The sequence below is a fragment of the Aplysia californica genome, unplaced genomic scaffold, assembly GCF_000002075.1.
Source record: "Aplysia californica isolate F4 #8 unplaced genomic scaffold, AplCal3.0 scaffold00061, whole genome shotgun sequence".
In the NCBI taxonomy this organism is placed as follows: domain Eukaryota; kingdom Metazoa; phylum Mollusca; class Gastropoda; order Aplysiida; family Aplysiidae; genus Aplysia; species Aplysia californica.
This window is the reverse complement of record NW_004797331.1, coordinates 441,332-453,578: the sequence shown is the minus strand read 5'-3', so window position 1 is coordinate 453,578 and position 12,247 is coordinate 441,332. Positions and strand designations below refer to the sequence as shown.

The following is a 12,247-nucleotide window of genomic DNA, read 5'->3' as shown; positions in this document are numbered from 1 at the left end:
CGTATAACGTTATGGGGTTCGGAGATAGCAAGCAGTCTGAATTAAAGCTTTAAGGTAAAAGGAAGTGGATACAACTGTACGAATGGATGCAGAAACTGCAGTGATCTGGCCAATGAGGCCGCCATGTTTGTAATTACGATAACCAGAAAAACAGCGACAAATCGTTATCCTAGAATTACAAAGTTCTGTCTGTTCAGTACCTAGTTATGAGAAATTTGACGCAAGCAATTTTTAGTGTCACAACATATCAAACTTTTTCGAATGCAATTCTTTGAAAATTTTGATGACGACTCCGAATAATCTTACGATTGTGATACAGGAGATATAACGTTTTTGACATCAAAGTCTAAGTTACGGAAAACGGCCAACAAATTCAGTTAGCACCTTGTCATTTTAAGATAGCGAAATACAGGACAACCTTCATTGTATAATCATGAGGACTGTCCATCTTTGCACCATAGCGACAGCTGTGTAATTTTTTACGGCAACAAATTTTCGATTAGACACACTTGTAACTTGAAAATAAGCCTCCAAAAATAGGAGAGTGTGTTTTTCAGAGAGCAATTTCTCAATTATTTTATAGTGCGGTCAAAAATTCGTAGCGCAATTTATTGTCAAATATCTCCTCAACTGTCGAACATAGGTTCTCCAACTTTTTGCACAATGACTTGTATCAATTTGTCTTAACAGGTCAATATTTTTGTAAACATCTGCTAGCTGTATTCTATCAAATTCCTTAGTAGCTACTAATAAAAAATCCAAGTGATTAGTTACTACATAGTATTTTAAAAGGTTTACTGCTGGGGAAATATCGCTTTTAAAAGCAAGTCCGTCATGTGTTTTCCAGTCGCGACATTATGCTTATTGAAAGCATTTTTTTGAGAACCGTTAGTGTAAAAAGTGCTTTCACTATAAAAACGAATTTTTGTAACATGTTTTGTCACTAAAAAGGGTCATAGGTGAGCTGTGACGAAGGCCATATGCGTATTCGAAATGTGTATGAGAAGCAAGAAGTGCTGTGAACAATCCCATTTTCCGCACGACAGAGATTTATAGTACTTATATAAATTCATGAAGAAAAGTCTTTTTAATCTAGCCTCAACTGTTGTGGGGAAAAATATGATTAAGTTAAAACAAATTGATACTTGTCTGAGACTTTTTTTTAAAGTGTTTAATTGAAAAAAACACCCTACTGTATTAAATGCTTTTCGACTAGTCTCAAATTCTATTAATATTCAAAATAAAGCGACAAACAGATTCAAACAGCCATTTTCTGCATCTTTAAAATGAGCTTGGCCTGGATGAGACCCCCTTACTGTATACCAGTGCTTGCCAACTATTTTATAGCCAGCGCCCTCTTTTGCCATCTTTACGAGGCTAACATTTTCGTACCCCCACCAGCATGGATTTCCAAGCGGGGCATTTATAAAAGATATCTGTCACGACCCGAGTGACCTCCACCGCCACCAAAATAATTACCAAATCTCCCACTAGTTGGCGTCAAAGCCCTAGTTGGCAAGCACTGCAGTATACTCTCGTCCTATCTATTGGTCGTAAACTCAGTGCACAGCGTAACCATTGGCAACGTGATACTGTTGAGGATCCACGATAACACTGGTGTATCCGGCTTGGGGCATAACGGGATAGCCCTGCCTCTGGCCTTGAAGCCCCGCCCCCTGATACACGGCCGATGTGCCATAATTGTCGTACCCGCACGCAGCAGCCGCCCGCAGACATGAACTATATTCTCCTGCCGCCATGTTCTTGTCGTGCATGAAACGCATGTCGTAAAACTTATTCGTGGGAGTAGCCGGAGAAGAAATGTCATAATATTTATTCGGTGACGTGGCTGCCGACGTCATATTATCGTAAAACGTCTTCGCGGAGTGGTGCACGGTCGACATTTCGTAAAGTTTGCTTGCAGCGTTTGAGTTGGGCGACATGTCGTAGAGTTTGCCGAGGCCGGCGTTTGCATCGTAATACTTGTTGACCGGTGAGGTCTCATAAAGCTTGTCCGCGTTCGTTGAGGACGAGGCGGTGTTGGGCAAGTCATAGAGTTTACTGGCGTCCAGAGAACCTGAGCTTATTTCGTAGAGTTTGTCTCCGTTGTGAGTGGACGCGTCACCCGGCAAAGGGAGATCCATACTGTGGGTGAGTGGCGTGGTTAGCGAGGCAATATCTGCCGATGAAGAGGGGGTCTTTCTGAGGGCATCGTTCATGTGATTGTTGTGGTTGTGGTGCTGTTGTTGCTGCTGCTGTTGCTGGTGTGCCTGCTGGTGATGTGGGTGATGCTGATGCTGTTGCTGTTGCTGTTGCTGTTGGTGGTGGTGGTGATGTTGATGCTGATGCTGATGTTGATGTTGATGTTGGTGGCTCGTCAGTCCGTTACAGTCCTGACTACCACCATTATTCCCACTGTTGTTGCTGTTGTTGTTTTGAAGGTGTTGATGAGTTTGGTGTTGATGTTGGTGATGGTGGTGCTGATGGAGGTTGCTATGCTGCTGATGCTGGTGTTGAGACTGCTGATGGTTGTGATGATGGACAGTAGCGGTGGTCGACGAGGCAGATGAAGAAAGTATCAAAGACGAATCAGCCGCCAGACCCGACACAGAGGAGGAAGAAGATGATGATGAAGAGGTGCATTGCGGAACAGGCGGATGAGGCAGGATTGATACGTTGGACGAAGATAAAGATGATGACGACGAAGTAGACGATGATGATGACGACGATGACTTTATAGCACCAGTGTTAGCAATAGTGTTTGCGCTTGCCTTCGCGTAATCCGGAGAAGCAGTCCTTGTGGCGTCGGAGGCGACAGAAGTCGAGGCTGGGTTTGCCTGGCGACGAATAATCACTGACTGTTGAATACACGATTCTCTCTGGGGTGGGGATAAGGTCTGCAAACCCTGGTCCCCTTGTTTAGGGAACGCACCCTCCTTCAAACCGTTGCGCTGTCCAGCATTGTCCAGTTTCCCCACTCTGGCCAGTGTACTGTTACTTCCACCACCACCGCTGCCACCAGTATTTCCCCCACTCTTTCCAACACTGTTACCCTCATTCACCCCTCCCCCACCACCTCCACCTCCTCCACCCGTACCGCCACCGCTTCCTCTAGAAGTGCTTCGAGCAGCAGCGAGTCCACCAACAGAAGACGTCTCTGAATGCCCTGCGGTTTTTAGCCCGTACGAAGGAGTTTGGCCGTTCTGCTGGTGTTGATGCTTATGCTGATGCTTCTGCTGTGACCGCGATTTGTCCGTGAATTCTTCGTTCCCGACATCGACGTCAGAAGCGGAGGATTCAGATCGGTTGCTGTAGGGGCCTGGGTAGTGTGTGATAGGAAATGGTGGGGCGTCTCTAGAGCTGCTCCGAGAACATGCTGTGGTGTTCATGGGAGTGATACCTAATCCACCAGTAGAAATTCCCAAGGACCCAGCACCTCCATTACCAGCACTCCCACCCCCACCACTACCACCTCCCCCAGTGCTGTTAGCAGTGAGGCTGCCACCACCATCCCCGCTGACAACGCCAGTTCCTCCTTCGCTCGACCCGAGACCGCCCATTGTTGTGGAAGCCACACCCCGGAAGTCGTACTGTGGCATAACCGTATTACTTCCGCCCGCTGGGTCGCCAATATGTGTCAGGCGTGACGTCGTAGCGGCTGCAGCACTCTGAATGGCCGCGTTAGAGGACAGGTACCCCGGGTAGGCGGCAGGGTCTCTTGCCGGGTAGTATCGCTCTTCGTAAGACCGATACGGGCTTCGGTTATCTAAGTATCGTTGATGTGCTGCGTGCGCTGTTGCAGCCGCTTGATACGGCGAGTACACACAAGCAGCGTCTCGATACATGGCCATACCGGGGTGAGGGTACGGCGTTGAGTACAGAGCGCTGTATCGATCCATTCCGACTGCCTCTGGAGTGGTCGAGTACATCATATTCGCGTAAGTCTGCATGGGAACAGACGCCACTTCGGGAGGGCAGTATTCGAGTGACGTCGTTTTGTCCATCGAGTACTCAGGTGGGTAATCGACAACGGCTGTCTCCTGCGAGACTTGTGGATACGGCGAACGGCGTGACTTGGTGCGGGCCGGCCGAGATTTGCCGCCAGACCCGCTGCTGTTGCCACCACTGTTGTTGCCAGAGCTGCCGTTGCTGTTGTTGCTCTTCATGGCTGAGTAAGGAGATAGATCCTTGGAGGACATTGTCTGCTCGATCTGAATCTGAGCATCCTTGTTGATCACCTCGCTGCGTATAAAAGAAAGAGTTGTATGAGTTAATAAAGCATAACAATAGTCCTTAGTCTGTTTCATTTTAGCACGAATGAAGCCGGGCATCCAACCAAACATTGTTACCAACAGTGAGAAGATTGAGTAGTGAGAAGGTAGAAGGAACGGATGAAAGCAAAGACGAAACATCAAAGTATAATTTAATACCACTTCTGATGGTACAGTTTCTTGCATGTCATTCCACCCGGCGTCTGTGTTGAGGCGTTAGGCGCTTCGCTGTCGTGTGCAGGAAACCCGAGTTCGATTCCTGTGTGGGGATAATTTTAATCGACCACATGTACCTCGGTTTTTCTGACACGGAGTTATATCCCTCTCAGTGCGGGTTGGCCCTGATAGACAGGGATCATGCCTACTTCCTACATTACCTCGATTGTGACGTGGTGGGGCGCAAAACGCTTACATTTAAATGTCATTAAAACACTGAAGAGATTGCTTTTTGTTGGAATTCAGGGGCTCCTCTTTAAACAGGGAAAGGGAAAGGGGTGTTTCTAAACCAAAACCAAGCGGTCGTGAGAGTAACTTTTTTTTTTCTCTCTTCCAACCTCAGCCCCGACTTCTTTTGTAAACGCCCGCCCAATATGTAGACCGAGGTTCATACGAAGCATAATATAACAGACCCTTGAAACCCAACAAAGAGGGCGGCCCTCTCAAGAAGTGACATACGTATGTGTAATGGAAGATTGAACTCATACAAAAACACACTCGTGCCTCTAAAACCTAGGAGGAAACATAAGATCCTTTTGCTTTCTTGACCTCTACCGTGGCTTCAAACCCAAAACTTAGAACTATAGGAAAGGGTGTGGTAAAGGTGAATACAATTTGGCTATCATTAAAAGGCGAAGTCTGAGAAAGACCAGTGCATGTGAAATAAATGTAGAAACTAATAGATACTTAGCATACTATAACTATAACACTGATTGAAGGAGAAAAGTGAAAGGGAATTCGGCTTTAAAAGAAAACATTAACAAAAGAAAAACAACACGATATATTTTGGTGAATAAAAAAACGAAACATGTTGCAAATGTGAGAAGGGTATCACGAATAGGAAAAATGTGGCGCAACATTGTGGATCTTCATAGAAAGATGGGATGGTAAACTGTAGAATCAGGAAATGTGCCCTTGTTCGAATCCCAAGCAGGTCGTCTTGAATGTAGGTTGTTAAGGCGAGTTTATCGGAGATGGGCGTTAAATTCTTCTAAATAACCAAACAGTCCTGAAAGGGGCATAAAACATATGTAATGACCAAATAACAGCTGTGTGTCTGTTCTTCATTGCGTATGAATTACAAGCGTACGAACTTGCTCAGCCAGCTTTAGCAAGCAGCGTGGGTTTTGATTTAATTAAGTAATTTTAACTTCGTTTGAAATGGAGAAATTCAAAAACAAAGACGGCGTGAGAGATTATTTACTATTTTCATTACACTTTTTCGCTCTCTTATAATATGTTAGGCTGCGAAGTGTACTTTGAATTCATTACTTTCTTCAAACAGTTGTTAGAAATGATACTTTCGCCTTAATAGTATCTCTCCCTCCGTCGCGAGTTCGCTCATCACTCGGTCGAGGTTTTTATTTGACGACTGGATTCAAGGAAAACATTGCTGCTCGCCCGCTGGTTGCATCATGTCCATCGAGAAAACCGGTGAGAGTACCTAAAAACTCCCCCATGATTGAATATAATTATACGAATTAATTAATTCACTACTCAACTTACAGACGACTGTCGTTTGAACAATATTCCCCTTCCCGGTTCCCGTCCTCGCCGCGATTATTAAAGGAAAGCTTCCGTGCGCACGAACACAAACAACCGCCATGTAAAGTTACACCATCTCGCGAGATTTGGCGAGATTCGCCCAGATAGATGGAAGCTCCAAAGGGATTGTGGGTGATTTGTCCCCCGGAAGTCTGACGGTTGTTCCTAATGAATTACAAAACTCGGATCTGGCGGTGTTGTTTGTGGCGACGGGAACTGGGAGCTCGCCCATTTGCATATGGCGCGTATATTGAACAGCGCGGTGGTGTAGTACGCACAAGTCACCACATGTCTGGGGTTTGGTCCATGAGCCCAGCTCTTTCTCTCTCATTCTCTCTGTCTCTGCTTCTATCTGTCTGTCTGTCTGTCTGTCTGTCTGTCTGTCCCCTCCCCCCTCTCTCGCTCGCTCTCTCTCTCTCTCTCTCTCTCTCTCTCTCTCTCTCTCTCTCTCTCTCTCTACGTATCTCTTTCGCTCTCTCCATCTCTATCACTCCCTTGCTTTCCCTCCCTCTCACCTTCCCTCCCTTCCCCCCCTCCCTCTCTCTCTCTCTCTCCCCTCTCCCTCTTCCTCCCTCTCCCTCTCCCTCTCCCTCTCTCTGTCTCTTTTTTTCTCTCTTCTCTGCCGTACGAATTTGTTGCAAATATTGATGACTGCTTCCAGATTCAATTGTAGCGCAAGCTCAACTTAAGAAGTTAGCGCTATGTTTTAACCAAGAGTCGAGAATTTACGTAAAGGGAAACTGCAAGCCCAAGAAAAAGTCACATTCCTTTACCTCTCAAACAGTGCGGGTTTTTTTTGTGTGTTTGTGTTCTCATAATTATTGTGCGTACATTGCACATCGCTTGACTACTGTGTCACTTTACCTAGTGCCAATAATAACCTCTACTTCTACATAGATATCTAGTGTAGATGGTTGGTTGGTTGGTGCTCTAGTGTGGTTTGCTCCTTCTTTCCTATCAAGCATCTATAGTTCTTATCTCTCCTCCATCTCTTTTTGTGTAAGATACTCTCTTGTAACACCTCTTATCTTTCCGCACTTATATGACTGATCGTACTGCAACAGCCCTAAAACTTTAAGTAAAACTAAGCAAGAGATATCCAAACCCCTAGATTTCATTCACCAGTACTGCCCTCTGTGGAAAATACATCCAGTGGTTCTCTCAAGAGTCTAAATTACCTTTCAAAAAAAGTTTTTTTCCTTAGATAAGGACTATAGCATGCATTTCTGGTCGTTGGGGTAATAATAAGGAAACAGTAAAAATACTTAGAAAGTATTTCGATCACTACTATAACTCCTAAGGAATATATTCCAACAAAGTCTTGTCGGGCCAAATCTTTACAATAAGGTAGCCAATCGCCCAGATAGGCGGAACCGTGAGAAGTTATTAACTCATCTGATTTTTATTCAAATTTGTATCCCATTTTAACCCATAGCTGTATAATGATTGTATCCGTCCTGTTATCAATACCGGTGCGTAGAGGGAAAAGAAAGTTTGTTTTACTTTCCTTGCATTTGCTCGAAAATTGAGAGCCATGCCTTAAACACAAATTCTATTATTGTATAATATAATACGGCTGGAAGGCTGTGTTTACCCGAACGTGGCAACACAATTAAATTGAGAAGCGATGCAACACGTCATGGCGGTGCATGGAGGAGTTGTACCTTTCAGTAAATTTCCAGAAAGAAACACATTGGGAAAGGGTGTGAGTGGATGGATGGATGGATGGATGGATGGATGGATGGATGGATGGATGGATGGATGGATGAAAAATTTGTCAGATAAAGGGAGGATTGTGTTGAAAGATGGATGAATAAATGGATTGGTGGATAATACGTTTGAAATGAAGAATAGAACGGTGAGAGGGGGTGGGGGTGGATATGCGGGTATTTTGTTGGATAATGTGATAAATGAGGGTAACTCTAAATAATGAAGGGATTGACTGAAAACTAAGCCGTTGTCTAGTTACCTGAGCACATAGTTCACGCTCACGATACAGTGAGGTCGACTAGACCGAGAGTTGTGCACGATGGTCGCATAGCTCTGCATCCACACCCAGCCGCCATCTTTAGCCATGAACCGGTAATAACGGGTCGTCACTTGGCCTTTCAACAGCACTGTTGAGAGAAACAAATGGTGATAATTTTTCTGTTTTGCTTACTGAGCTCATGATTACAGTATGTTCATTTTGGAAAAGACAAGTGCGAAGTATTACTTAGTTTAGTTTTAGTAAGAGATTTACGCCATTTACAATACAATAAGGTCATGTAAGTGCCGAAGAACAGATGTGTTACAAGAGAGTAACATTCACAAAAAAGAAGGAGGGGAGATAGAGATGATAGATTTTTTATAGGAAAGAAGGAGCAAACCGCACCAGAGCACCCGCCAACCACCCACCGAAGTATTACTGCTTTTTTTTTTTTTTTTACATTTGTACAATACGTTATTTGAAGACATTTAGCTATACGAGCAACACTGTCAAGAGGTTTTGTTAGGCCTAAATAAAGAGTCGGTTATTATTTTGGTTTCTGTCTGTATATAATATACACATAAATTGAAGACAAAAGAGGCAGGGGTAGACCCAGAGCAACCTACTTGGGGTTCCTAAACAATTGATTGACGGGGAAAGAGCTGGATAATGTAGCTTTTTTGAGAGCATCCGAGCAAGGGTATGAATGGAGAACCATGACTGCCAATGTCTATCCTGTTATATTGATAATTGAAACTTCTTTTTATTTTAATGCGTCTTTACGGTTTACATTCTGAGGAAAAGTTGAGAGGTTTAGGTGGGAAAGATACCCTGAATGATTCACAGGAAAAGGAGAATTTGAATAGTTCACATGCTAAGGGGAACTTGAAGGTTTTACATAGGAAGGAGAATTAAAATGGTTCACATGATACGGAGAAGGTGGCTGGAAGGCGCAACTAGTATGCTCTACTTCTATATTCTCCCTCTGCTGTTTCTGTCTGTCTTACTTTTTCCAAGCACTAAATGGTCATTATTGTGCCAATGTGCTTCTCTTAACTTAAACAAACAAACAAACAAAGAAAACAAACAAACAGACAAACGTGGGTCGTTGGTGGGTGCTCTGGTGTGGTTTGCTTCTTCTGTCCTATCAAGCATCTATCGTCCATATCTCCCCTTCTTCTTTTTTATGCTTGTTACTCTCTTGTAACACCACTATTCTTCTGGCGCTCATATGACCTTATACAGTTGCGAGCGCCGTAAAACATCTACTAAAACTTAAAAAAACAGACCAACATGATAAGGAGAGCTTGAACACTGCAGGGAAGAAGAACTTGAATGGTTCACCAAAAATATGACAAGGAGATTTCAAATGGTTAACATGATAAGCACAACTTTAATGTTGCTCATAATAAGGTGACCATAATATGGGATCTAGTGGTCGATTTGGTCTTTACCCATTTTTTGAAAAAAAAAAAATTATCAATTTTCTGAAAAACATGCTTTTTAAATCCTGTTTTGCATTGCTCAATCAGATTCTTTTTGAAAATAAGAATGTGTTAAAATAGTGGAAAATGCGCCTTTAAAAACGTTAAACGAATCATCAAATAGCATAGTGACACCTTTAATGTTTAAAATGGTAAGGAGAGCTTGATGGCTTCTCGTCGTAAAGGAGAACTTGATTATTTCACATGGTAAGGGTGATTTGAACAATTATTGTGGTAAAGAGAGCTTAAATAGTTCACATAGTAATGAAAACTTGATGGTTCACAAGGTAACGAGGAACTTGAATAATTCACATATTAGAGACATATTAATTGCTTTACTGGAGAAGGAGAATTTGGATCATTCACATATAGAGAACTTGATGACTCTACATGGTAAAGAGAATTTGAATCATTCGCATATCAATGGAGAACTTGGTGGCTTTACGGGGAAGAAAATTTTGAATTGTTCACAGTGTAAGGAATTTGAACTATATTCACAGCGTAAGGAATTTGAATTGTTCACATGGTGAGGAATTTGAATTGTTCACAAGGCACAAGGTAAGGAATTTGAATAGTTGAAATGGTGAGCAATTTGGATTGTTTCCATGGTACGGAATTTGGATTGTTCACATGGTGAGGAATTTGGATTGTTCACATGGTAAGGAATTTGGATTGTTCACATGGTGAGGAATTTGGATTGTTCACATGGTAAGGAATTTGGATTGTTCACATGGTGAGGAATTTGGATTGTTCACATGGTAAGGAATTTGGATTGTTCACATGGTGAGGAATTTCAATTGTTCACATGGTGAGGAATTTCAATTGTTCATATGGTGAGGAATTTCAATTGTTCATATGGTGAGGAATTTCAATTGTTCATATGGTGAGGAATTTCAATTGTTCATATGGTGAGGAATTTCAATTGTTCATATGGTGAGGAATTTCAATTGTTCATATGGTAAGGATTTTGAATTGTTAACATGGTGGTGAATTTGGATTGTTCACATGGTGAGGAATTTGAATTGTTAACATGGTGGTGAATTTGAATTGTTAACATGGTGGTGAATTTGAATTGTTCACATGGTAAGGAATTTGAATTGTTAACATGGTGGTGAATTTGGATTGTTCACATGGTGAGGAATTTCAATTGTTCATATGGTGAGGAATTTCAATTGTTCATATGGGGAGGAATTTCAATTGTTCATATGGTGAGGAATTTCAATTGTTCATATGGTGAGGAATTTCAATTGTTCATATGGTGAGGAATTTCAATTGTTCATATGGTGAGGAATTTCAATTGTTCATATGGTAAGGAATTTGAATTGTTAACATGGTGGTGAATTTGAATTGTTCACATGGTAAGGAATTTGAATTGTTAACATGGTGGTGAATTTGGATTGTTCACATGGTGAGGAATTTGAATTGTTAACATGGTGGTGAATTTGGATTGTTAACATGGTGAGGAATTTGAATTGTTCACATGGTGGTGAATTTGAATTGTTCACATGGTGAGGAATTTGAATTGTTCACATGGTAAGAAGAAAAATCTTCATACTGTGGCCCCCTGAGAAGGTGCCCACACCCCTGTGTCCGGCCACTGCCTCGGACATCATTACCCGGTGGTGAGATGGTCTCGGCCTGTCTGAGCAAACACTCCAGGCACGGGGGTCAACGCGCAGGAGACAGCCCCGGGTCAACTCATTAGCGTCACGTGACCATATGCAAATCTGGCCCACGTGACCTTATTGTTTGTGGTCCAGGCGAAGGGTGGTGTTTAGACAAGAGTCAGACTGATGAAAAAACCATGGATGCTGGGTGGATTTCAGTGACGGGGCATGGAGATGGGAACCGGGGAAGGCAGAGAGGGTTTTTCTTATTGATCTGATAAGATTGTGTGTACCTCGAAGATAGTGGTACCCAGGCTGTACCCAATCCATGTACATTGTTGGCGTTCTGTTGGGTTGTCCTTGTGAAGGCAAAACATGTACCCTTTTCTCGACACATTATTGTGATTATCTGTAAAAAGGTAAAAGTCTTGGATTTTCACGTCCTTTTGCTACAAGATGGAGCCAAGACAAAGGACAAAGAGTCAGGACAACTCTTCGTACAGCCCACAAAACTTCGTTTTATCATTGTGATCAAATTCTCGAGAGTCAATTAAGAAGTCCTAAGATGGCCAGACGCGATACCATTTTTTAAGCAGATCCACCACAAAGGTTTACCTCCGTGTCTGTATTGAAATAATTAGGGGGAGAGGATTTGGCTCTTCATAGACGGCTGTATAAATGAAAGGCTGAATCTGATAGGATGGGCGATTATATTATAATTGAAAGGCTGTATCCGATTGGATAATTATAGGGCAATACACTTACACGTGTGGTGTGCATATCTCATGTGCAGAATGTCACACGCGTGGATGTAGTGGTAGAGTGTCTTCTCGATCAGATCCTGGGGCTCATACCCTGTTAGTGCGGCCACCCTGGGGATGGCAGAATTATTAAATGATATACTATTGTAGGGGGGGAAAAGGGTGGATATGTTTGGGCAGGGGAGAGGGAAAACCGTTTTGGATACACACACATACATATCCGCACACACAGACACACAAACACACACACAAACACACACACACACACACACACACACACACACACACACACTCACACGTATCTGTGAGTATATAATATAATATTTGTATGTGAGTATACATTTGCTATTACTATATACTATAATAGAATTGTAAGGCTGGTCACTTAGAATGT

The 12,247-nt window shown here is 42.9% G+C and overlaps 1 protein-coding gene across 1 annotated transcript in view; it reads right to left on the bottom strand.

Annotated features, from left to right (window-relative positions):
* Nucleotides 1–804: 804 nt before the first annotated feature.
* LOC101852391 (period circadian protein) overlaps nt 805–12,247 on the bottom strand; it is a 26,574-nt gene continuing 15,131 nt past the window's right edge. Inside the window, exons 5-7 of the mRNA XM_005093321.3 lie at nt 11,858–11,964; nt 8,002–8,149; nt 805–4,242 (exon numbers count right to left, since the gene is read on the bottom strand). Coding sequence (XP_005093378.1) covers nt 1,560–4,242; nt 8,002–8,149; nt 11,858–11,964 — 2,938 coding nt within the window. The 3' untranslated portion in view covers nt 805–1,559. The remainder of the gene's footprint in view (nt 4,243–8,001; nt 8,150–11,857; nt 11,965–12,247) is intronic.